The sequence below is a fragment of the Sitophilus oryzae genome, unplaced genomic scaffold, assembly GCF_002938485.1.
Source record: "Sitophilus oryzae breed Bouriz unplaced genomic scaffold, Soryzae_2.0 scaffold_1502_pilon_pilon, whole genome shotgun sequence".
Taxonomy (NCBI): Eukaryota; Metazoa; Arthropoda; class Insecta; order Coleoptera; family Curculionidae; genus Sitophilus; species Sitophilus oryzae.
The window spans coordinates 255,620-280,182 of record NW_022146173.1 but is presented as its reverse complement, the minus strand read 5'-3'; the positions used below and the strand labels follow the sequence as shown (position 1 = coordinate 280,182).

Here is a 24,563-nt window from a genome sequence, read left to right as displayed (position 1 = left end):
TCATAGGTCATCGAGGGTACATCTGTGGGGGCACGCAGGACATTGAAGAAGATGTTCCATGTCCTGAAAGGCGCCGCAGTCGCATTTGTCGTCATTTCTGTCCAGCAAACCCCATTTGATCAAATTGGATTTTACTGGGGCCACCCCAGTTCTGATTCGGTTGAGCATTCTCCAGGTTTTCCAGTCGCTAGAAACACCATTTGGTGGGTCCTCTCTAAGGGGTAGAGGGAGGGAGGTTCATCCAGGGGGTGGCTTAGGAAACGGCGTCTGGATTTAAGTCTACCTGTGCCGCACTCTTGGCCAAAAATTGAGTGACGAGCATCAAAGGTTTGTTTTAACTTCTCAGTATGTTCATGAGCTTTTCTGCGTAAATCGGGGCTTGTAAAACCTGCGGCCTTGTAAAGGTTTTCTAAGGGGGTAGGTTTCATACAACCTGTCACTATTCTGCATGTTTCATACAGACTGATGTTCAACTTTTTTGCATGGACAGATCTACACCACACTGGGCAGGCATATTCTGCAGTTGAAAAACACAGAGCTTGAGCAGAAGTTCTGACCACAGTAGGTTTGGCTCCCCATTTACTATTGGTCAGCTTCCTTATAAGGGAATTTCGTGCTTCTACTTTTTTACGTGTTTTTTCGCAGTGATATTTGTAAGTCAATGTTCTGTCCAGCACGACGCCAAGATAGGTAGGTTTATCTGTGTGTTCTAGTTGTGTACCGTCCCATGTAACATTAAGTCTGCGGGTCGCCTGTCTCGAATTAAGGCGGAATGCACTCACTTTAGTTTTGGTGGGGTTGGGTTTTAAAGAATTCTTTTTGTAATAGGTTGACATTGTTTTTAGGGCGCTTTCTAGTTTCTCCTCGATATCTTCGAACCCTTTGCCTTCAACTGTTATTGCTAGGTCATCTGCATATGCAAAGGTTATAGTGTTATCTGGAATAGGTTGGTCATTTGTATATATGTTGAAAAGAATTGGTGCCAGCACGCTCCCTTGTGCCAACCCATTATTCTGGTTTCGCCATCGACTCTTTTTGCCCTTGAGCGTCACGAAAAACTGCCTGTTTTGGAGCAAGGATTCGAGTATCTTGACTAGGTGGTACTCTTTCAAAGTCTCATTGGCTTTATGCAGTAATATCTTGTGGTTTACCGTGTCATAGGCGGAACTTAGGTCGACTAGGGCCAGCCCTGTGATGTGTTTATTCTCAAAACCCTCCTCGATATGTTCTGTCAATGCGAGGATTTGACTGGTGCAGGACTTTCCAGGTCTGAATCCTGCCTGTTGTGGAATCAGCTTTGAATCGACGGTCTTCTCTATTCTGTAGAGGATTAGTCTTTCGTAGAGCTTAAACAGATGGCAAAGGAGGGATATGGGTCTGTAGCTTTTCGGAGACTCTGGATCTTTTCCGGGTTTAAGGAGAACTACTACTTTTGACTTCCGCCACAGTTTTGGAATTTAAAAGGTTTCGCGACATACGTTGAAAAGTTTAAGTATCCATTTTTTGGTTCCAGGACCGAAATTTTTGATCTGTTCCACGCATACATCGTCAATCACAGCGGCTTTTCCATTCTTCATGGTATTTATACCATTGTTCAACTTTTTCATGGTAAATGATTTCTGAAAGTTGGTGTTTTCAGTTGGTATTAGGCGTTTGATTTTGGTTTTCTGGCGTTTCGAGTTGAATTTGCCATTTAGAAGGAGTTGGTTGGCCACTTGATTGGGTGTTACATTGGAAGGGGCCTTGCTTAGTTTTGGGTCACCATCCAGTTTCTTGATTAGATTCCAAGCTATTTTACTACTATGAGACATGCCCATTCTATCCAGGGTTTCTATCCATTTCTTCTCACGTGCCTCGCTGAGAGCTGTCATTAAAGCTGTTTCGCAGGTGATGGTTTGATCGCTGAATGGATCTTTCGCAAACAATTGTTCGTACTGCTCCAGGGTGTCCCTTGAGGCATTCGAGAGCCCTGGAATGTAATGTTGTCTGCAGCCCCTAGGAATATATCGTCTGGATATCTTTCGCAGGGACTCAACAAAGATGTGGTAGTTGCTTGGTGTTGGGGCCAAATTGGTTATTTCCTCATCCAGCACTTGGGAGTATTCTGGCCACCTGGCTTTCATAAAGTTGAATCTCCTACGGAAAGATATTTTGGTTGTTTTGATTGTAGAGTAGACTTGGATTCCGATAGGTCGGTGTTGTGTCTTTGGAATTGCATTATATACATTTTTGCAGCAGGTGTCATGGATGTTCCTACTGACAAAGCAATTATCGGGGTTATAACCTCGCTTCCAAATTTTGCTGTTGAAAGAGCAAGGGAGCTTGGGATCGTGGAGAAGTGAGGGGCTGGTAGCCTCAGCCCATTGCTCCAGCAATTGACCATTGGAGTCTGTTTCGCCATATCCCCAGGTGGTGCTGTGACAGTTAAAATCGCCCACAACAAATTGAGTCTTCTGGTTGTTAAAGTTTCCTGGCATTGAAAGGTCTAGCTTTTGGCCAGGGGGTTTATATACGGAGCTTATCGTGAATGATCCGCTCTCGATAGTTAACACTTCAATGTCGTGGTAATAAGTAAAGTAAGTAAGTAAAGTAAGCACACTAAGGCTCCCTTCAGATGATTGAAGATTGTATAGTTTCAGTATAAACGTCTCTCCAGCTTTTTTAATTTCTTCAGGTGTTGACTTTGCGTTGTTAAAAAATCGACGATACTATCAAGGTCTTTTTCTTTATTAAATATTTGTACGTGTTATTGTTTCCCTTTTCCAAAAAATCCTGATGTTGTGTCACGCCCGCTAATAGCGTGAATGAATAAAATTGATTCTTTTAAATTACGTATAATACTTGATGATTGCAAGTCTCTCGAACTATACATTCGATGTTTCACATTACCTATGGCTTCTTTCAGAAAAAGAATGTATTTTTCATCGGGGGAAAGTGCTGCTAATAAAACAAGATCGACATCTTGTCCAAGGACTAGAACTTGTTCATTTTTCTCAGATATTTGGATGGCAGTACGAATAATTTGAACATCAGGAAACAGGATTGTGTAAGAAGATGCAGTTGCATTAAACCCGGCATGAAATGTACAACTATGTGCGGAACCTGTCGTGGGCAAAGTTGTTCGAATACTGAGTACATTCTAGAAACTATAGACGATGACAATATGTAGATGAAAGTATGAATGTTAGTTTAGTGGAAGTAGTTTTAGAATAAAATAAGTTACAAAATGGCCGACTGGTGTTAATGTCCAGCAGTGAGACAAAATATATTTCCCAACAGTGAGACAGTGTCCGATAGACAGTGCACCCGTTAAGACTGGGACATAGGTACCTTTTGGGCACTCGTTGGCATTGTTGAACATGTCTATCATGTTATTGATTGTTATATAACAGAGTTTTTCTTTATTTTAAGTCGAAGTTACATTAACAACAAAAATCTATGAAACTCTTTTTTTTATTTCGTTAGATGATTAAGTTAATTATATTTTTAGCACTTGTGTTTATATTTTAAGTTCTTTGTTTAAGACAGCTCTACCTTTGTTTAATGCCAAACGCAAATAAATACTCATAACTATTTTTAAGTAATTAATAAATAGTTATTTGTTTAAAATTTCCTTTGTCTTACTGTTAGACCTTAGGGCCCAACAATGAGACAAATGCAATAATAACAATATTGTTAATTTTAAGACATGTTTTTGTCTCAATGAGAGTAGTTAATTAAAGGTGCTTAGGAGAGAGTGGTTGCCTTTAAAGTATACTAAAATAGTTTATTTTGATGAAAAAATAAAATATCTTTTACGGTCTAAAAAAATGTGTCTCGCTGTTGGGCATTCTCCCCTACCCGTTGCGTTCACTACACCGCATCGGAAGAAGATCCTATATTTTTCTTTAATTTAATCCTATAAATTCTAGTATTGAATATAAGTCAGGGCAAAGACTTTTTTATTTTATTTTCGTTTATATTCTGATAGTAAAGTATTAAATAATTCTGGTGATTCAAAAAAAAAACAAATATTTAATACTTTATATCAGAATATAAACGAAAAATAAATAAAAGTCTTTGCCCTGACCCGGATCTGAACTCTGAATCTTCGGTTCGTGGCTGGAAACCTACGCACTGCGCTATGGAGACATGTTTGATTTATATTCAATACTAGAATTTATAGGACTAACAAAAACTATAGGTTCTTTCTTTCAATGCGCAGTAGGGGAACGCAACGACCACCCGCAGCCAGACGGAAGCGGCATGCTGTTCTAGAGAGTAAATATATATCAAAGAGCCAGACGTCTTAAAATACTGTAACGTTTTTAGTTCGTTACATGTATTTTTTTTATATATGATTTATATGATGTCTGGCGTATCGTCACCTCGATTCCGTATCGTTAGCGATATATTTACTGGTTTTATATTTACTTTACTATCAGAATATAAACGAAAATAAAATAGGTGCCTCTTTGCCCTGACTCCGGATCTCGAACTCGATGAATCTCAAGGTAATTCGTGGTTCGAAACTCACCCGGCACTGCGCTAAGGGAGACTATGTTTGATTTATATAAAAATAGTTAGAATTTATAGGTCGACTCAACAAAAAATATAGGATCTTGGGATTCACGCAGTAGGAACGTGCACGTTTACCCGCAGCCAGACGGGCCGCTAGCCTAACCTAACCATCCCAGCTATTAGAAATGGTGATTATTTAAATCTTGCTGTATAATCTGAATCAGCTGCTATTTCAAAGCAACAGGTAAAGATGAGATATTATCCTTTTAGATTCGATATTATTACTGCATATTTTTAGGGTAGAGTTTTGGATGTCCCAACTTAACCTGTATTTGTATTTTGCTGGCACGTTGGCCTCCTGTTTCTTTTGTCCTCCAGAATGTTACATGGAAGAAAGGACAGTTTCTTTGTTTATTATTGAGCCCTCGGAAGTAATTCGAGGTAGGTTTATTTTGCTTAGTAGACCCTGTTTGGTTTTAAACAAGAGCTTCATATTTTAGGGTCCAAGGTACGGACTATTTCCAAGGTTATAGTCCTAAGTTATGGTCCAAGGTACGGACTATTTACAAGGTACGGGCATTATCCAAAGTCCTAGTAGTATCCAAGGTACGGGTAGTGTTCCCCTGTACCGTTATCTTATGGACGGACTGTGTCCAAGATTATGGTCCAAGTTACGGACATTATCCAAGGTCCTAGTAGTGTTCCAAGGTACGGGTAGTATCCCCATATTGCTACAGTATGGATACAGCGTAAGCCCCATGCTGCTTCGTTCCCACTTCTCAGTCTAGTCAGTAGTTACGGCTGTATCAATTCATGGTGTCCTCACTCTGGCCCCCTTTTGTTGTATTAGATGGCCGAGTACAGAGATGCAAGCCCACCTCACGCTGTTACTGTTTGAAGCAAGATTACATAAAGAACAGCTAAGTTTAGATTTAAGATTTAGCTTACATTTAACATTTAACACATTTTCAGTCGATTTTCAGTCTTAACTTAACGTACATTTTAAACGATATCGTACAGACTATATTCAGTGGTTAGATTATTTTAGGGCAAGAACATGGGCAATTGCAGCTAATGAGAAGACTTGATTGAAGATATAAATAAGGCCACAGAAAGGTACAAGCTGCGTTCTGTTCATTTTGAATTTAAAATATTTACCAATTCACTTTGTAACCGTATAAAATACAATGCAGTACTACTTTGTTTCCTACCAGCAAAAATAGAAGTTTCTAAGAACATTTATGTCGATTTAGTAGTTACAATATGATTTAGATTTTAGGTTTCATTACGTACGCCTTGTAATAGTATTACTTTTTATAGATATTATTATTGCACTAACATCATATAAAATATATCAAATTAATTAAAGTAATGCTACATTTCATATATTCTCTTAAACGTTACATGTCTTGTATTTTATCATAGTTGTTTTCATAGATATTTAGTACAATTCTTAACACCACTTTCGTTGACATATAACCACTATAATAATTATTAAAATTGTACAATGCTATTTACCATCACAGTCCATCATGAATAAATATAGTCATTAGTTTTAAGTAATATACAAATGTGTTTTCTTTCTCTGTACATGCCTGGCGCCCAATATCTATATTTTTTTGTTTATTGTTATTGATTAGTTTTCTCTCTAGTGAAATACCTAACCCACGACTGCTCTCCGATGAAAAGCTGCCGTTCGCAGTGGTAATGTTTATAAAAAAACGTTACAATACTTGTTTTTCCGACGTTGCTAGCTCTCGTACTATAAGGACATTTTGACAGGAGACAAAGGCGGAAGAAATAATATACCTGTTTCGTTTTCACTAGACATTTATCAAAAAAAAAGAGAGACTTGTGCCTTTTAAGTAACAAAAATAATTTATTAATGATTTCTCGAATATAACCTAACAGATACACTTAAAAAAACAGTCCAGTACTTCATCATCATCAGGAAAAAAATTGATCTTATCAAAAAATCAGACTAGAAAAGAGTTTCAGTACACGAATTTTCGAGGAACAGCGCAAACGGCAGATTAGCTAGCGTCAGTTATTCGAGCAGATTCGATAGTTGATAAAATCTTATAAAAAATATAGTGATTTGATATTACAGTAGACATATTATAAAAAAGGCCAGGAGGGCATTAAAAGGTAGAAGAAAGCTGCAAATTTTAATATTTTTTAATATAGCTATCATCTCTCTGAGTTCTACATGAATTATAGTATAATATGCTCAGGTATGTCAGACCTTTATAAAAGGTTTGAAGGGTTGGTACATGTGGATAATGTGCCATAATTAGTGTAGAACCAAGAAAGAGACAGATATCTTTCATGCACTTTAATACCGTACGTACGGCGTTCAGTTGGCTTGGAAATGAACATCGACGACATTCACAGCGATCTTCATTTCATAGCCATCGCTGACGCCGTTTTTTTTTCGATCATATTGTATATACACAACAAGAAAGATATTGAAATTTGAATCTTAGTTGAATTGTTTAATGCTCTTCTGGTATTTTTAGAACATCTTAACGGATGAAAATATACAAAAAAATATAAGTCTACTTAAAGCTAAACAATTGAACGAAACAACCGATGCACGTCATAGTCTTTTGCTGCTGTTAATTGTAGACAATGTTCCAGATTATACCTAAAATTTGAGTTAATTTATCTTATAAAAATTATACAGGGTGGCGCACCTCATTCGCCTCTGTCGATTATACGAAAACGGAAAGATGTAGAAACAAAATATTTTATGGATATATGTAGAGAGGCAATGTGCACGGTTTAAAATTATTCCTAAATATACAGGGTGTTTCAGAACTAAGATCCATACCAAAGTTATATTTTTTCTTGTTTTTATTTCATTTTTGGATTCTTGAGTCCATAAAAAGGAATATATTATAATGGTTAAATATGTTTAAAATCTTTGGTTTTTGAGATATTTAAAGATATTTAAATATGCATGCTACAATAGAATAGATTATTAAGACCCTGTACATTACTTTTCAGAATTAATTATTGTGCTGAGTTTAAAGGTAGGGAAATAAACTTTACTGAAAAATGTTATTGCTTCCTTAAATTTATACAGGAGCACAAAAATTGCTGATCCATTTTAAGGATTTTTTTATATAAAAACTTGGTTATTTCAAATGCAACACCCCGTATTTTTTAAAATAAATAGTAGCAGATTTAAATGCTCTTTCAAACTATATTAGGGTTTCCTATACCTATCTAGTTCAGATTTTGAATAAAAAGCGATTTTTCAATAAAATCGTAATCAAGATGGCTGGTGTCGCCATGGAAATGTTCTAGTGACATTTAGTAACTATTTTCAAAATCGACATTAGTTTATGGACATTATTATTTAGATTTATAACAGTTTACTTAAATTTACCTATAGCAGTATAATAAGTAAGTATTCATTATTTGATCAAGAAAAATAAAGCAGTATCTGCTAGCGGAACGAATGGATATGTTACTAGTGATTTTATTTTATGAGAAAATTACTTCCTGGCCTCAAGGGCTTATGCTCAAAGATATCCAAATAGGAATCTTCCTGATAACTGTTCCTTTGAAAAACTACTTGTCCTATTTCGCGGAGTTGGTAGTGTGGTTTATACAAAATCTATTAGGCAGAAACCTGTCGTTGGAAGTGAAGAAAATGAATTGCCGTAATTGGCTTTTTTTATAGAAAATCCATATATCTCCAAGTCATTGTAAAATAAATCACAGAACTACTTCTTCATTTTCCTTGATAGAATAATAAATACATATTTAATAAATTTTATTTATTAAACTATTATATGTAAATTAAATAAAAGTAAACTGGTATAAATATAAATAAAGTCCATAAACTAATTTAGATTTTGAAAATAGCTATAACTGTCACTAGGACGGTTTTGGTTGCCATTTTATTGAAAAATTGCTATTTATTCAAAATCTGAGCTAGATAGGTATAGGAAACCCTAATATAGTTTGAAAGAGCATTTGAATCTGCTTCGATCTATTTTAAAAATTACACACAGGGTGTTCTATTTGAAATAACGAAGTTTTTTTGTAAAATAAATATTTAAAATAGACCAGCAATTTTTGATACCCCTGTATTGCTTCGTTTAATAAGCAATCAAATTTTTCAGTAAAGTTTATTTCTTTGGCTTAAAGGTTAGCACAATAATTAATTCTGAAAAGCAATGTACAGGGAGTTGACAATATTAAGTATAAATATTAAATATTTTTTATTATAACATGCATATTTAAATATCTTTAAATATCTCAAAAACTAAAGCTTGTAAACATATTTGACCCTTACAATAAATGCCTTATTTTGTATAGACGGATCCAAATATGAAATAAAATACCGGGTGTGTGTGTGTTCCCTAAGAAAAAATATAACTTTGGTGCGGACCTTAGTTCTGATATACCCTGTACATTTCAAAAAAATTTTAAATTGTGCACATTGCCTCCCCACATATACCCATAAAATATTTTGTTTCTACATCTTTCCATTTTCGTATAATCAACCGAGGCGAATGAGGTGCGCCACCCTGTATTCTATCGTCTAAATCTACTTCAACATTGAACAATGAGGAAGATGCATATATTTTATTTTTCGCCAGAAACTGTTCAATTTATTAGAATAAATATGTGTAAATGCACAAGGGCAGCCCAGTAGGCGAGCGAGACAGCGACGCGCCGATTTAACAAAATAAATAATTTTAAACCTGCCGTCATTTCGTTAATAATTATCGTATCGTGTTGATTTTTGCGTAGAAATACTCATGAGTCTTTAGCGCTTCCGACAAGCCTAAATAACTGGATTATTTTTTATATTTTCGATTTGTTTACATTGCCCGAGCATATTATAACTTTGAGATAAAAATCTCTGTTATAAATTTTAAAACTGACAGATATGAATACTATAATTTAATTAGTTCTACATTTAGTTACAACATATTCAAAATTTAGGTCTATCGGTTTATGCTAGCAGTAATAACGAGTATAAATAAAAAAATGGTCAGTACAAAGCTCGCCGTTTTTAGCGCACGTTCAGCTTTGGTTTTAGTTTTAGCACTATTTTTACAGAAAATAAATTCTGAACTTTGATCAAATGACAAGAACATTATCATTGCCGATATCTCCTGGTTATAATGTAGTTCTTTTTTCAAAATATTGCATTGTTTTAGCTTAAAAAAACTTAATTATGCGGCTTTTTTGCCGAGAGCTACCGCAGTTGCGTTAATAAAGAGATGGCTATGTACGTCAATCATAGCCACAATAGACTGTAATTTTACCTCGTCACGAGATTTTTTGGAAATATTGCACTTCCATTTATGCGGATTTCTACTAACTTTTGATCTTTCTTTTCGGTCGCATTTCCTTCTATTTAATAATAATTTTAAAAAAACGCACAAATACTACTGGTAGTAAACAAGCTGTAGCAAAAATTTTCTATACTCCGTGTAAACAAAAGACTATCGCAAATACTGTCTTTCGATTGACGTACATAGCCATCTCTTTATTAACGCAGCGCCGGTAGCTCTCGCAAAAAAGCCGCATAATTCAAGTTTTTTAAGCTAAAACAATGCAATATTTTGAAAAAAGAACTAGGTATATTATAACCCAAGAACGGTAAACTAATAGGATTGCTCATCCTCATAAGACGTACGTTCGCCTCTTCCCGCGCTTCAGCTGACAGTTGTGACGTCATTGTAGCTCTTGTCAAAGCCTTCGTGACCTTGTCATGATAGTGTGTATTATTAGTTGCCTATGGTAAACTTATTAAAATAACAGCTGAGAAATTTTGAGTTAATTATTTTGTCAATTTTAAATGTGAAAAAGGTGTCTTTAAAGTTTTTAGAGCTACAGAGTGTATAAATACCTTCATTTTGTGTTGTGGATTATGACAAAGTGCCCACGATTTTGTTTATTAATTATTTTAAAGCAAAATATGGAAGTACTCTAAAAAGAATGCTTGCAAAAGGTGATGCTGGGGACTGCTGTTCTTAAAGATGCATTATCCGAGTATTTAATACGATTTATACAGTTAATTTTCTATACTGCATACATATAAGGTGTTTAAATAAATAAATTAGATAATGAACGTTTTGCATTCGGTAACCAATAATGCACGTGTGTGTATTATTGGTTGCCGGATAAGGACTAATAACCATGACAAGGGCTACAATGCCGTCACAAAGCGAGTAGTTTTCGCATGCACCTGGCGGACACTTTTGGCTGAATGAGCAGTCCTATTAGGTTAACTGTTCTTGATTATAACCAGGAGATATCGGCAATGATAATGCTCTTGCCATTTGATCAAAGTTCAGAATTTATTTTCTGTAAAAATAGCGCTAAAACTAAAACCAAAGCTGAACGTGCGCTAAAAAGGGCGAGCGTTGTACTGACCATTTTTTTATTTATACTCGTTATTACTGCTAGCATAAACCGATAGACCTAAATTTTGAATAAGTTGTAATTAAATGTACAACTAATTAAATGATAGTATTCATATCTGTCAGTTTTAAAATTTATAACGAAATGACGGCAGGTTTAAAATTATTTATTTTATTAAATCGGCGCGTCGCTGTCTCGCTTGCCTACTGGGCTGCCCGCGGCCACGCGGTAAGGTCGTTGTGCAATCCGGACGCTCAATTGTACATTATACTTTGTCTAATGACATGCATCTGAAATTGTTTTGCGCTAAGTTTATTGAATATATACAGGGTCATTCATAAAGTCTACACCAAATGAGAGTATTTTCTAATTCATTTTATTGAATTTTTCCATTTTGGAACAAAGTTTTGTTTAGAAATTCATGATATTAATGTAATTATTTCATGACATTTTTTTGTTATTATTTATTCAATTAATATTATGCAATAAAATAATATAAAATGTATAACTTGCGGAAAATTTAAGAACATTTATTGCAAGTTAGAGAATCACACCATGTGTTTAAATTTTCTGTTTTGAGACACTTACTTGTTAAAAAGTAAGAAAGTTTTTCATATAAAATATTTTCATGTGACAAGGTTATTTGGATATAGGTATAAGGTGGCCCAAAATCACAATATTATCGACATATTTAGTTACACCTGCTAGTTAAATACATAATAAACATCTTTTGCGCACAGAGTTACAGCGATTTATTAGGCGAACTGGTGTAATAAGTCCAAAAGCTTGCCTAGTAGCCTTCTGCAATTTACTAAATTAATTTCCCCCATAAAAAAGTCGAAAGACGTTAAATCACAGGACCTAGCAGGCCAAGATATCGGGCCCCTTGTTCCAATCCGATTCTCTCTAATATCTCCATTTAATGGCGTTTTAATTGTAATTGGCAAAACTAATATAGAACGTTTATTTTTCTTTTCAAAACTCTTTAATTTTGCAGATAAATAATAATATAGAATATTAAACTGCGATAAAAAATAATTAGGCAACTAGGTCAACATAAAATCAATGCCCACTTCGATACAAAGATAAAAAACCCTAATATTTCTCTTATTCTTAGAAATAAATACCCATAACTTTACATCGTTGGAAAAGGTTAAACATGAGCATTTTTTTAAGTTCATAGCCAACTATGATTTCCATTTAAATAACTATATTTTTTATTTCTGACCAAAAGAGCAAGTATAGAAAAAAACTGATTACGCCACTGGATTGTGCTTAAAAAAGTGCCTTAAGAACGTCTTTACTGAATTTTATTATTCCGCGAAATTAAAAAATTATAGGCAATTTTCAACATGGTAAAAAATTCAAAAAGACCCAGTATCTCAGTTGGCAGTGAAAATATCAACAGGCGGTTTATGACATTAAACGTATCTCAGAAATCGAACCCATGATATCTACGTCGGTTTTGCACTATCTAGTCAGGAAATAGGTTTTCTCTGTTAAAACAGACCAATTTCGACCACCCTGTACCGGGTGGCCAAATAAGAATGGACGCCGGCTGTATCTCAGAAACTACTTATCGTATAACTTTGACAAAAAAATTCTAATAAGAAAATCGACCAAGAGAAATCGCTGGAAATTATTTTCAAGTTCGAAAAACGTCCGCTAGGTGGCGTTTCGCTGATAGCTAATCAGAAATCAGAGTTTTTCACTAAAATATGCACGTGAACGGGTATTTTAAATATTACTGTTGTAATCGTAGAGAAATTTGTAATTTTTTTGATATAGAGTATTTTGCTCTATCTCATAAAATAAAGTGGTGGGGGAAGGTTAAACTTGATTTTATTAAAATAGGGATAACTCTGGTTTAGGTTAGCCGATTTAAACAAACTAGGGCTCGTTTAAAAGAGCTTTTCTTCCTTAATGATCTCCAATATAAATTTAGAGGGCGCTGTATGACACCATAACAGATATTGCGCTTTTGTAGAAAAAAAATAAATAGGAGGCTATATTTCTCTTTGCATAGTTAAATAGAGCACAAAATTTGCAAAAAATCAGCTTAAACCGCAACTTTCTCTCTTCTCTCTAACGGGAGATATTAAGAAAATAAATCATGTTAGGCTGCCGTTTAGGATTATATGGTCTAAAAATTATAGTAGTAGGCTAGGAAACAAAAACAGGTAAATTGGTTACGTCAAAATATCAAAACGATTAAATTCAGTTTTCATGCATCCGAATTTCGGGCGTTTTCTTAAAAAAATGACGTCATAAGTTTTTAAACGTGTTTATGTAACATTATCGTCCATCCATATAATTTTTACGAATTTCTTGGTTAATTATATATATGTAGGTAGTTCTAAGATTAAAATGTCCAAAAGTCGGACAATCAATAATTTTATTAAAAGATCTAGGAATGTTGTGCCGCCATATTGCTTTTAACAGAAAACGGCCGAATTTCTTATGGCCGAAAACTAGGGATTGGTTTCATGTAGTCATTTAGTTATTAATCCAAGTTCGTCCTTGATTTCACTTGTTTTCGTGTTTTACTTGTTGTTTGTGTTATATATTATTATATTAAAGTTTATGTTGTTTGGGTCACTTTTCAATATGAACTACTGGTCCAAATCTACCCTTGATGCAAGTAGTTCAGCACCAAGACCGTTGGCCAGTAAACGTTTAGGCAGGAATTCTAGGATGGCGAATGATTGGACTTTTTTAATTATCTGAATGAAATAATAAACCATCCATAATTTCTAAGAGATGAATTGTCAATTTTGTGAGAGAATCCATCATGATCAAATTGCATTTGTTGCAATTTCATCAGCACGAGTGCAGTTGATGTAGTTGATGCAATTGGTGCAGTTGTGCCGCTTATTTTTTATGAATGTGTGGGGCTTCTTAGATACCACTTACTTTAGTAGATAGAGACGCTAGAGCGGCATATTTTCCATGGCCAGCTAGGTCATCGGATTCAATATGCCTGGGTTTTAATTTATGGTGTCGAATCAAGAACGAACACGGATAAATAACAATTAAATGAACGAAAATAATGTTAACGACCAACAGGATTTCTAAACACATTTTTTATTACCCCTATTGTAAACTCTCTGAACCCACCCCCATAGCAAATATATATATATATATATATATATAGTTACAGTGTAGTTAGACGATTAGTTCTTAAAAAACTCTTGAAAAAGGCCTAATAAGCCGAAACATATATGTAGAGTTAAAGTTACTCTTATTAAAAGTTTTTTGATACATCTAAAAGCGTGTTTTATTAAAATACTAATATTTCAACGATGTTTCACAAGGAACCAACCACAACTTCAGTACTATGTATTAAAATGAAATTAAAATGTATGTTTTGATATTTTGACGTAACCAATTTACCTCTTTTTGTTTCCTAGCCTACTACTATAATTTTTATACCGTATAATCCTAGGCGATAGCCTAATATGATTTATTTTTTTAATATCCCCCGTTAGAGAGAAGATAGAAAGTTGCGGTTTGCGCTGATTTTTTGGAAATTTTGTGCTCTATTTAACTGTGTAAAGAGAAATATAGCCTCTTATTTCATTTTTTTATGCAAAAGCGCAATATCTGTTATGATGTCAAACAGCGTCCTCTAACTACCACGAAAAAAATGATGGAAACAAAATTTACACTGGAGATCGTTAAGAAAGAAAAGCTCTTTTAAACGAGCCCTAGTTTGTTTAAATCGGTTAACCCAAACCAGAGTTATCCTTATTTTAATAACAGCAAGTTTAACCTTCCCCCACCACTTTATTTTATGAGATAGAGCAAAACACTCTATATCAAAAAAATTACAAATTTCTCGATGATTACAATAGTAATATTTAAAATACCTGTTCACCTGCATATTTTTGAGAAATACCCTGTTTTCTAATTGGCTATCAGCGAAACGCCCCCTAGCGGACATTTTTCGAACTTGAAAATAATTTCCAGCGATTTCTCTTGGTCGATTTACTTATTAGATTTTTTCCCCAAAGTTATATATACGATAAGTAGTTTCTGAGATACAGCCGGCGTCCATTCTTAGTTGGCCACCCGGTACGTGCAATATTATTCTGTATTTTTGTTATCCGTCTACAGCAAATAACATGAAATTTTAACAAAAACCTTTTTAATTGTTATATAAAAAACATCCCTTATTTTTTAAGAAGCAACCATCTGTGTGAACGTTATTCCACTCATTCATTTAACTCTGCTAAAAAACATTATAATTATTTTCTGTTACATTTTTAAAATTTCATGAGGCAATGGCAAATTCCTTTTTTTTAAAACTTGTGTGCTCTGTCAAATCTGACAGTTTAACAGAGCATGTCACAACAATTAACGTTATTTAGTATGACTTTTTAAATTACACACTTTCAGTAAAATTACTAACAAAATCAATTAAAAACACTCACACATGGTGAATATTAGCGATTTTTTTGTTTAGAGCAAATAAAAACTTTTTGGTGTGATATAGTGGAAGTATTTGATTCTTTGCTGTGGCATCAAAGGTTACATAACCTAAAAGTATATTTTTTTGAAAAAAAAAAATCAATCAATAAAAAATGTTCCATTTGATGAAGATTTTACAAATGACACTGTATGTTTCTTGAAAATAGTCGGATTTTTATGTAGTTAATAAATAAAACCAAAATATATAAATAATTACACCGCTGTAAATGTACAGCAATCAGTTAATTTTGCCATCTGCAATAATAGTAATAATAAATAAATAGGATAACAACTGCACACTAATCTGCGAGATCGCCCAAAAACAAAGGCCAATAGAATATTTGAAAAATACATCTCTTCTCATGATTCAGATTGCAAAGTCCGAAAAATTGATCAATTAGAACTCAAAACAATAAATTTCTTCCCTTAACAATTATATACAAAAAAATTGGTTGAATAATAAATAACAAGCTCTGTTAATAAACCCTTAAAACAAAAGAGAGCATTTCTAATACTGGAGTTACAAATATTTACTCGATTTTATACAGGACGTTGCTCACCTCATTCGCCTCGATTGATTATACGAAAACGAAAAAATGCAGAAACAAAATATTTTATGGATATATGTAGAGAGGCAATGTGCATAATTTAAAATTATTTTCAAATGTACAGGGTGTGTATGAACTAAGATCCATACCAAAGTTATATTTTTTCTAACAGAACACCCGGTATTTTATTTCATTTTTGGATTCTTAGACATAAAGTAAGGCATTTATTATAAGGGTTTAATATGTTTAAATGCTTTGGTTTTTGAATAGATAGATAGAATAGATTATTAACACCCTGTACATTACTTTTCAGAATTAATTCTTATGCTGAGTTTAAAGGTAGAGAAATAAACTTTACTGAAAAATGTTATTGCTTCCTTAAATTTATACAGGGGAACCAAAAATTGCTGATCTATTTTAAGGATTTATTTTAATATATACTAACTATAATAATCTTAGTTCTGGCACACCCTGTACATTTCAAAATAATTTTAAATTATGCACATTGCCTTCCCACATATATCCATAAAATATTTTGTTTCCACATCTTTTCGTTTTCGTATAATCAACCGAGGCGAATGAGGTGCGCCACCCTGTATATTCAACCTTATTTTTAAATTGAATGATGTTGGTCATACATATTATATCACACAATATACATAATATAAAATAAAAGCACTATTTCCTTGGGTAAAAAACAATAAAAATATAAAGATATACCTATATAAAAAAAAGTCGTATAAAGGGACCAAATATCTAATATACATAACAAGGATCAGTTGATTAAGTACTGTGACCATCGGAGTTCTAATTGATTGATAATAGAAAAAAATGTACCGGCTTGAGAGATATTTTTTTCAAATATTTTAAAGCCTTCTCATTGGTCCAGCCGTGTCGAGCTGATGTAAGTGTTGAAAACAGGAGACAGTAGATTGCAACAGGAGTGAGTAGCTTATATATAACATTTATTTAAACATAATACAAGTTTTTCTTTTTCTTATACATAACAGAAAAAGAATGGCAAGACATAATTTTTTGTGCATCATCGTGGACTTGTTGTATTTTAGGGTTAATTTTATTTTACATAAGGCTTGTTCAAACCTGATTATAGCTCTAGTATATTAAGGTTAGATTTACCATAAAGTGTATTATTGATATAGTCTGTGAAACGAATAACTTTGAATTTGACAGTTCCCGCGGGCTTTTCTAGTGTAAATTTTATTAGGTTAGCAACTTGCGGCCATGCTGACGCAATGCCGTCTCTAATAGAACAGCCCCAGAGCGAGATTTACGACGTCACGCTAGTTAGATACTACGGATTAATAAATATGTTGTAGAATACATGGAAAACATAATTGTTCCTCGTATTTTTGGTCTGTATTTTAAAAATGATATAGTTTACATGAAATATTATACATAATATACAGTTAATAAATACAATATAATATACACCTATTTGTTGAAATAAATACTTTGGCAAATAAATTATGAACCATACAAATGCAGCAAATGTTTTACAATATACAAATAATGAACATGTGCATAAGATAATGGGTAAAATGTAAAATATATTTAAAATTTTGGGGTTTGAAAATCGATCTAATTTAACAAAAAAACATTCGATATCTACTAATAGTGATGTATTATTATTTACATTCACAAAATTTATATGTATATTTTGCAGGTATCAATTTTGGAAAGATTATATTTGCAAATAATACAATATCATAGAAAAGCAGGCGTCAGCGTTGGGTATGAACTAAAGATCGCTGTCATTTTATGTGTAAAATTATTCTAAAATTTTTGATTTTCTTGGGATTTAGGTTCGGGAAAAACGCTGATTAAGTTTTCATTTGGTTTTTCATTATTTCTTCATTAGTGTTGTGTCATACAAAAAAAATAGTGTCGAATATAATCCAAAAAATTACATATAAAATATTCACAACCTAACCTAATACCACATAATGTTAATAAACTTGTCAAAAGATGATCACATATTTTTTAAAATTATTATTCTTAACACTAAAACTATCTATGGCTGAAATCGTACATATACATCACTATTAGTAGATATTGAATGTTTTTTTTTGTTAAATTAGATCGATTTTCAAACCCCAAAATTTAAAATATATTTTACATTTTACCCATTATCATATGTACCTATTCATTATTTGTATATTCTAAAACATTTGCTGCATTTGTATGGTTCATAGTTTATTTGCCAAAGTATTTATTACTATAAACAGGTATATATATTGTAATTATTAACTGTATATTATGTATATTTCATGTAAACTACAACATATTTATTAATCCGTAGTATCTAACTAGCGTGACGTCATAAATCTCGCTCCGAGGCTGTTCTATTAGAGACGGCATTGCTCTGATATTTAGAAATGTCAAAAGCTTATGACATTTTACTTTTGACAATTATGACATTTAGTGTTAATTTTTACAAGACGAGGATAACTGTCACTTGTTTTATTATTTTCCTTTTCTATTTCACGAAAGTAAAAAGAGTTACCTATCTGATTCGTTCAGGCACTCAATTTAAAGAATATCAGTAATTTTTTTTGATAGAGGGATTTTATATTTGCCATGTTGGTAAAAAATAACGATCAAAATTCAAAGTTATTCATTTTATAGACTATAACTAGTGTATCGCCAATGTGCATAACCGAATTTTAAGTAATAAAATAAAACCAAGCGGCAACATTGTAAACTTTTCAGTTGCTTTTAGGACAAATGACACTCAATAAATTTGTATTAATCAAACTTAATTTAAACCTTTTTTGGTCCAAAATCTCGAGAAAAAAATTGTCTATTCGAGTGAGGAATCAGATATACAGGGTAATTCACGACCATGAATGAAAATTTGGATTTTTACATAATTAGATTATTTACAACGTTGCAGTGTTGCCGCTTCATATTAAAAGTAGTAGAATCTTTGTTATTTTAAATGGAACATCCGGTATATTATTACATTTTTCGAAAATATTTCTATTAGTCATAATTTTTCTATTGTCCTATCTTATCTTGACAGCTGCGGCCATTATTATATGACATTCGAACCATTTAATTTTTGAAATCGATAGCAACATGTCTTTTCTTTATGCCACAGTGGCTGTAGTAATCACTAAATTTGACGTTTAGGCTATACACGTTTTTTTCGTCCAAAAATTTTAAATATTTTTTTTTCTCAAAAACGGTAGATGTTAGGTATACAGTGTTTAATATCAAAATTCATAAAATTTTACAGAGAATTTAACTATGTAATAAAAAATAGGGGCACCCATTTTAAATAAGAAAGTAGCTGTCAACTTGCAGTATTTCCGGAAGTGCCGCCATATTGAGAATATTTTTAATTGACAGATCTCATTGCGAAACAATGATGTGCAAAAAATCTCCGATCTATATATTGTAGTTCTCTAGAAACTTCTAATGCACGCTCAGCGTCACCCTGTATATCGTCTTTCTTTAACCTATAGCCCAAATTTCAACTTTAAATATGTTCAATTCTTGATTTTGTTATTCAAGATCATTTTCTTGTCAATTTTACACATATTTTATTTTTAATCTCAAAAACTATAAGAGATAGGTATAGGTCAAGAACGGTAAACTAATAGGATTGCTCATCCTCATAAGACGTACGTTCGCCTCTTCCCGCGCTTCAGCTGACAGTTGTGATGTCATTGTGGTCCTTGTCATGATAGTGTGTATTATTAGTTGCCTATGGTAAACTTATAAAAATAACAGCTGAGAAATTTTGAGTTAATTATTTCGTAAATTTTAAATGTAAAAAAAATGTTTTTAAAGTTTTTAGAGCTATAGAGTCTATAAATACGTTCATTTTGTGTTGTGAATTGTGACAAAGCGCTTAATAAGTGTCTAAGATATTGTTTATTAATTATTTTAAAGCAAAATATGGAAGTACTCTAAAAAGAATGCCTGCAAATTGTGATGCTGGGAACTGCTGTTCTTAAAAATGCATTATCGGAGTATTTAATACGATTTATACAGTTAATTTTCTGTACTGCATATATATAAGGTGTTTAAATAAATAAACTAAATAATGAACGTTTTGCATCGGGCAACCAATAATGCACGTGTGTGTATTATTGGTTGCCGGATAAGGACTAATAACCATGACAAGGACTACAATGACCTCACAAAGCGAGGAGTTTTCGCATGCACCTGGCAGACACTTTTGGCTTAATGAGAAGTCCTATTAGGTTAACTATTCTTGGGTATAGGTTAGTATAATAGAAAAATTATGAGATATGAAAGTGGTTTCCAAAAGTGTAATAATATACCGGGTGTTACTGATAAGTGTCTAACTACACTCACATGTTAATTTGAAACAAAAATTCATGAACCAAATGTTAACGTAAATCTGTATATAATATAAATAATATTTTACGATATGTCAGCCTAACCTAGCTTGCACAAGCCAATTTGCGCAAATTAACTGAGAGTCTAAACCCCTCTTTATACAGTAGTAAAAATATAACCGATACCAAATAAACTTTTAGTTACGTCATCGAGGGCGCCATTATTAAATTCATTGTTGCCAACCGTGAACATATTCGACGCCGGGCTGACTAACTGGAATTTAAATTTCCCGCTAGCGATTCAGGTGGTAACTCTGCTGTAAAAAACGTCAAGCTGCCGCATTTATTTATTTATTTCCTGACATTTTGATTCGTTATGACACTTTAATTATGTATGGCAAGTTTTGGGTTTAAGTGAATTGTGATGTGATACTTTAAGCTTAAATATTTTTACTAGCAGACCTTGCAGTCGAAAAATGTTCTTTTTAGAACCTCTTTTAGTGCGAAGTGGTACAAGATGGCTTAATAGCCGTAAAAAACTCATCGCAACTTTATTAGAATATTTTGAAGGAGAAAGCGGTAATAATAGCCTTTAAGTCCTTTAAGTGCTGTTAAGGAGATGAGTTTTGTTGATGTAAATAATAGCTGTTTATATATTTATAAATAATTAATTTTTGTTTGCTAAAATATTTTTATTAAAAGAAAATATCGTCGGTGAAATGTGATAAACTGCATTATTCCTAATTTTAGAGGAGAAAAAGGAAAGGTACTAAAAATATGTACAGGGTGGACCATTTTGGTTGTTTCTATAGGGTATCTAGGAAACCGTGAGAAATATTCAAATTTTGATACTGCCTTCGGGTTCTTTTTTTGAAAAAATTACAATGGCGCAAACGGATTGTAGCTATCTTGATCGGTTTCGAAACTACAGGGGGATTCTCAAATTTTGTACTTTTTGAAGATGTTCGATAGTTTGTTTATTTCAGCAAACCACGGTAAAATGAATTATACATTCTAAAGGCACTTTTCTGTGTAGAATGCAGTGGCGTAGTCAGGCTTTTAAAAAAAAATATATATATTTTTTGAGATATTAACTATACTTATGTTTTTTTTAAAATAGAACCCCCTGTATATTATAAATTTTCTTATTCAGCTTGGCATGGGCTTCTCGAAAATATATAACACTCTATATTTATTTTCACTATTAACCTCAACATTTCAAATTTTTCTTAAAATATCCACTTAGTAGATAGTAGGCCGCGCCGAGTAACAAAGTAAACGGTTGTCATGGTGATTGGGACATACCTTTGATGGATGCGTGACATTTCATTTCAACAGATAGATGTGTGTGTATTTTAAGTAATAAAAAAATGAGTAAATTTCAAAATTTTGAGAAATATAATACGTTAGAATGTTATATTGTGTCTAACAAACATAAGCAAATGACAGCTGATTTATATTTTGAGCGGTATCCAGAGCGCGAGCAACCAAACCCAGCCATTTTAAAAGGTTAGAAGATAGTTTATTCAATTTTGGATCTTTTCAAAAACCGCATCTGAAAAATTATCAGAATGAAGATGAATAAAATCAATATATTAATGTCCTCGGAGCCGGTACCAACTCTGTCTAGATAATAATGGGCAGCAGTCTGAACATTTAATGTAGTCTTTGTGTTTTATTTTTTTTTTATATTAACTGAGAAGATTAAAATATGTTAGTGCCTTTAGAATGTATAATTCATTTTTCCGTGGTTGCTGAAATAAACAAACTATCGAACATCTTCAAAAAGTACAAAATTTGAGAATCCCCCTGTAGCTTCGAAACCGATCAAGATAGCCACGATCCGTTTGCGCTATTGTAATTTTTTCAAAAAAAGAACCCGAGACTGCAGTATCAAAATTTGAAAATTTCTCACGGTTTCCTAGATACTCTATAGAAACAACTAAAATGGTGCACCCTGTACACATGTACCAAGTATATTCACGCGTTAATATGATAAAGAGATAACAATAATATTTGTTGGGGAACGACCAAACTCAACATTTCGTTAAAACTTTTACGTAAAAATGATGTATTAAACGTATTATTTACCTAAAATCAAAAATGGAGTTAGCAGGTTATCACGTTTCACTGACAATATGTAAAAGTGGACAACGCTGTTAATCACGTGACTAAAAGTTTATTTCGTATAATCTTTACGTATCATCTCCGACTTATATCGAAGTAGTCAGCCCCATTTTTACAAGCACCCAAAACATAAAAAATACTCATCCAGTTTTACAAATCTCCAGTCTCCTGATATCCCACACTTTTTCCACCATCCGCACGACCAGAGAAATTAATAATTATATAACAACCGACTCGTTCGTTCAATAATTAATAATCAGTAATAAAAATAAAAAAATCGATAACGCAACGAACGAAGAAGCGAGGGAGGGAGGCGGGGCACCGCCCCGTCGTAACTCCTCCCCCTCCTCAAGCTTCCGTGGAGGTTATGAGCGACGAGTTCTTGGGCGTGTAGGCCGTGGCGTTCGGGTCGAGCTTGGAGAGGCCGGCGGGCGGGCTCTCGGCCAGCCGCACCCTCGACATGGCCACGCCCCCCTGCGCCGAGGAGGCGGGCGTCAAAGGGGCGGAGCCGGGGGGCGCGCCGAACGTGTCGTTGGGCATGACGGCGAGCACTTGGGCGATCTTGCCTTTGAGCTCCTCTATCTCCTTCTCTTGGACTCGGTTGGCGTCTGGAAAAGAGATATTACGTGAAAGTTAGGGTTCAGACCTCTAAGAAAAAAAATTAGGGTTGAGACATCAAAGAACCGGGTGTCAAAATTATTAATTCCCGGTTCTTTCGGTACTTTAGGGACTCGGTAATAATAATTAAAAATATCTTTTTTGTTACGCGCAAAAGACATTTGATACTTTCTAGCGTTCGAAATCAAATTCTTCTAAATAGTAGTGATGTTATCTCTTGCTGTTCTTACTTCTGAAGGTATTTTGAAGTTTCTATAATATTTATTAGCAATTATTGATGTTTAAATATGTTATTTTATTATTTAGTATAATATTTGTGTTATGTTTTTATAGGCATTTGAATCTTTAATTGAAAATGTTAAGTTTTTTTTCAAATTTAGTTAAGTTGGTTGATTTGGTTTAATGTAAAACACATAGGTAGCTTAAAATTAAGCTATCTATGTGTTTTCTGTTGACAGCTCAAAAACTCAATAATTTTGTATTGTCAAAAACCAAGTGTTGTTTGTTATCGCTTTCAAGTAAACCCGTCCTCCATCTCACTAAGTAGCTTTGTTTTAATAAACTCCAAATATTAATCACAATAAACCAAATTTAATATACAAACTACATCCGAGCACAACGCGATATGTCGTATTCTAGCTTGTCCTGTTAGAAATTCACGGAATATATAATTCCCGCACGGAAATACCGATCGAAGCAGTGACGTCAGGCCACGTTTAGCGGATTCAAACAATTACGATAATTTCCCATGGATTTTTGAGGCATAAGCCTTTTACGGAATGTTATGAAACTTTGCATACTGAGTTTTAATGTCATAATGAATGATTTTATGAGAAGTAGGCACGATTAATTTTTTTTGTGAACATTTCTATTGACGAACTCAACAATCATTGAACGAAACTATTTTAGTGCGGTTCTGGAAACTGTAATTAATACTACCAATTAGGGTTCAAATCTTTTTGGCCATCACAGAACCGGGCCTAGGTAACAATAATTAAAAAAAATATTTTTTGTTACGTGAGAAAGTCCTTTGATACTTTCTAGCGGTCGAAATCAAACTCTTCTAAATAAGTAATGATGCTATTTCTTATCGTTCTTGCTTCTTTTCTCTTTTAAAGTTCCTATAATATTTACTATGTTATGTTTTAAAAGATATTTGCATTTTTAATTCAATATTTTAGGGCTTTTGTCTCAAATTCAGCTATATAGTTGTTTGATGTGAAATTTAAGTTACCTATACTTTTTTCTTTACTTGTTTTCATGTTAATTATTTCATGATTGATTACTTAATATGTAATTTGATATGATTTTCATTAAAAATGTCAATTTTTTATCCATTTTACTTTGAAAAACCATTCCTTGCTTTCTGATTCATAAACTGCATCACCACTGAACAAAAATTAGTACCGAAAGTACCGAAAAAACCGGGCAATCCCGGTTCCTAAGAGGCGCGGTACCGAAATTCCCAGTTTAGAATTTTAGAATGAGTGGGAGGGGGGTTAATCACTTCGACCTTACAGATCCATTGTGTCCCCCTTTCTTGAATCATAACTCATCATACAGTCCCAGGGCTTTG

The 24,563-nt window shown here is 33.3% G+C and overlaps 2 protein-coding genes across 2 annotated transcripts in view; both read right to left on the bottom strand.

The window, feature by feature from the left end:
* Positions 1-131: 131 nt before the first annotated feature.
* On the bottom strand, positions 132-2,477 carry LOC115878186. The gene is made up of 2 exons (XM_030894597.1): positions 1,479-2,477; positions 132-1,346 (listed from the first exon to the last, which is right to left on the bottom strand). Exons 1-2 carry the CDS (start codon positions 2,475-2,477, stop codon positions 132-134), a joined length of 2,214 nt encoding a protein of 737 aa, XP_030750457.1.
* Positions 2,478-22,360: 19,883 nt separating this feature from the next.
* The window catches only part of LOC115878203 (macoilin-1), a 36,138-nt gene continuing 33,935 nt past the window's right edge, over positions 22,361-24,563 (bottom strand). Inside the window, exon 10 of the mRNA XM_030894617.1 lies at positions 22,361-22,977. Within this exon, the coding sequence (XP_030750477.1) occupies positions 22,718-22,977 (260 nt within the window). The 3' untranslated portion in view covers positions 22,361-22,717. The remainder of the gene's footprint in view (positions 22,978-24,563) is intronic.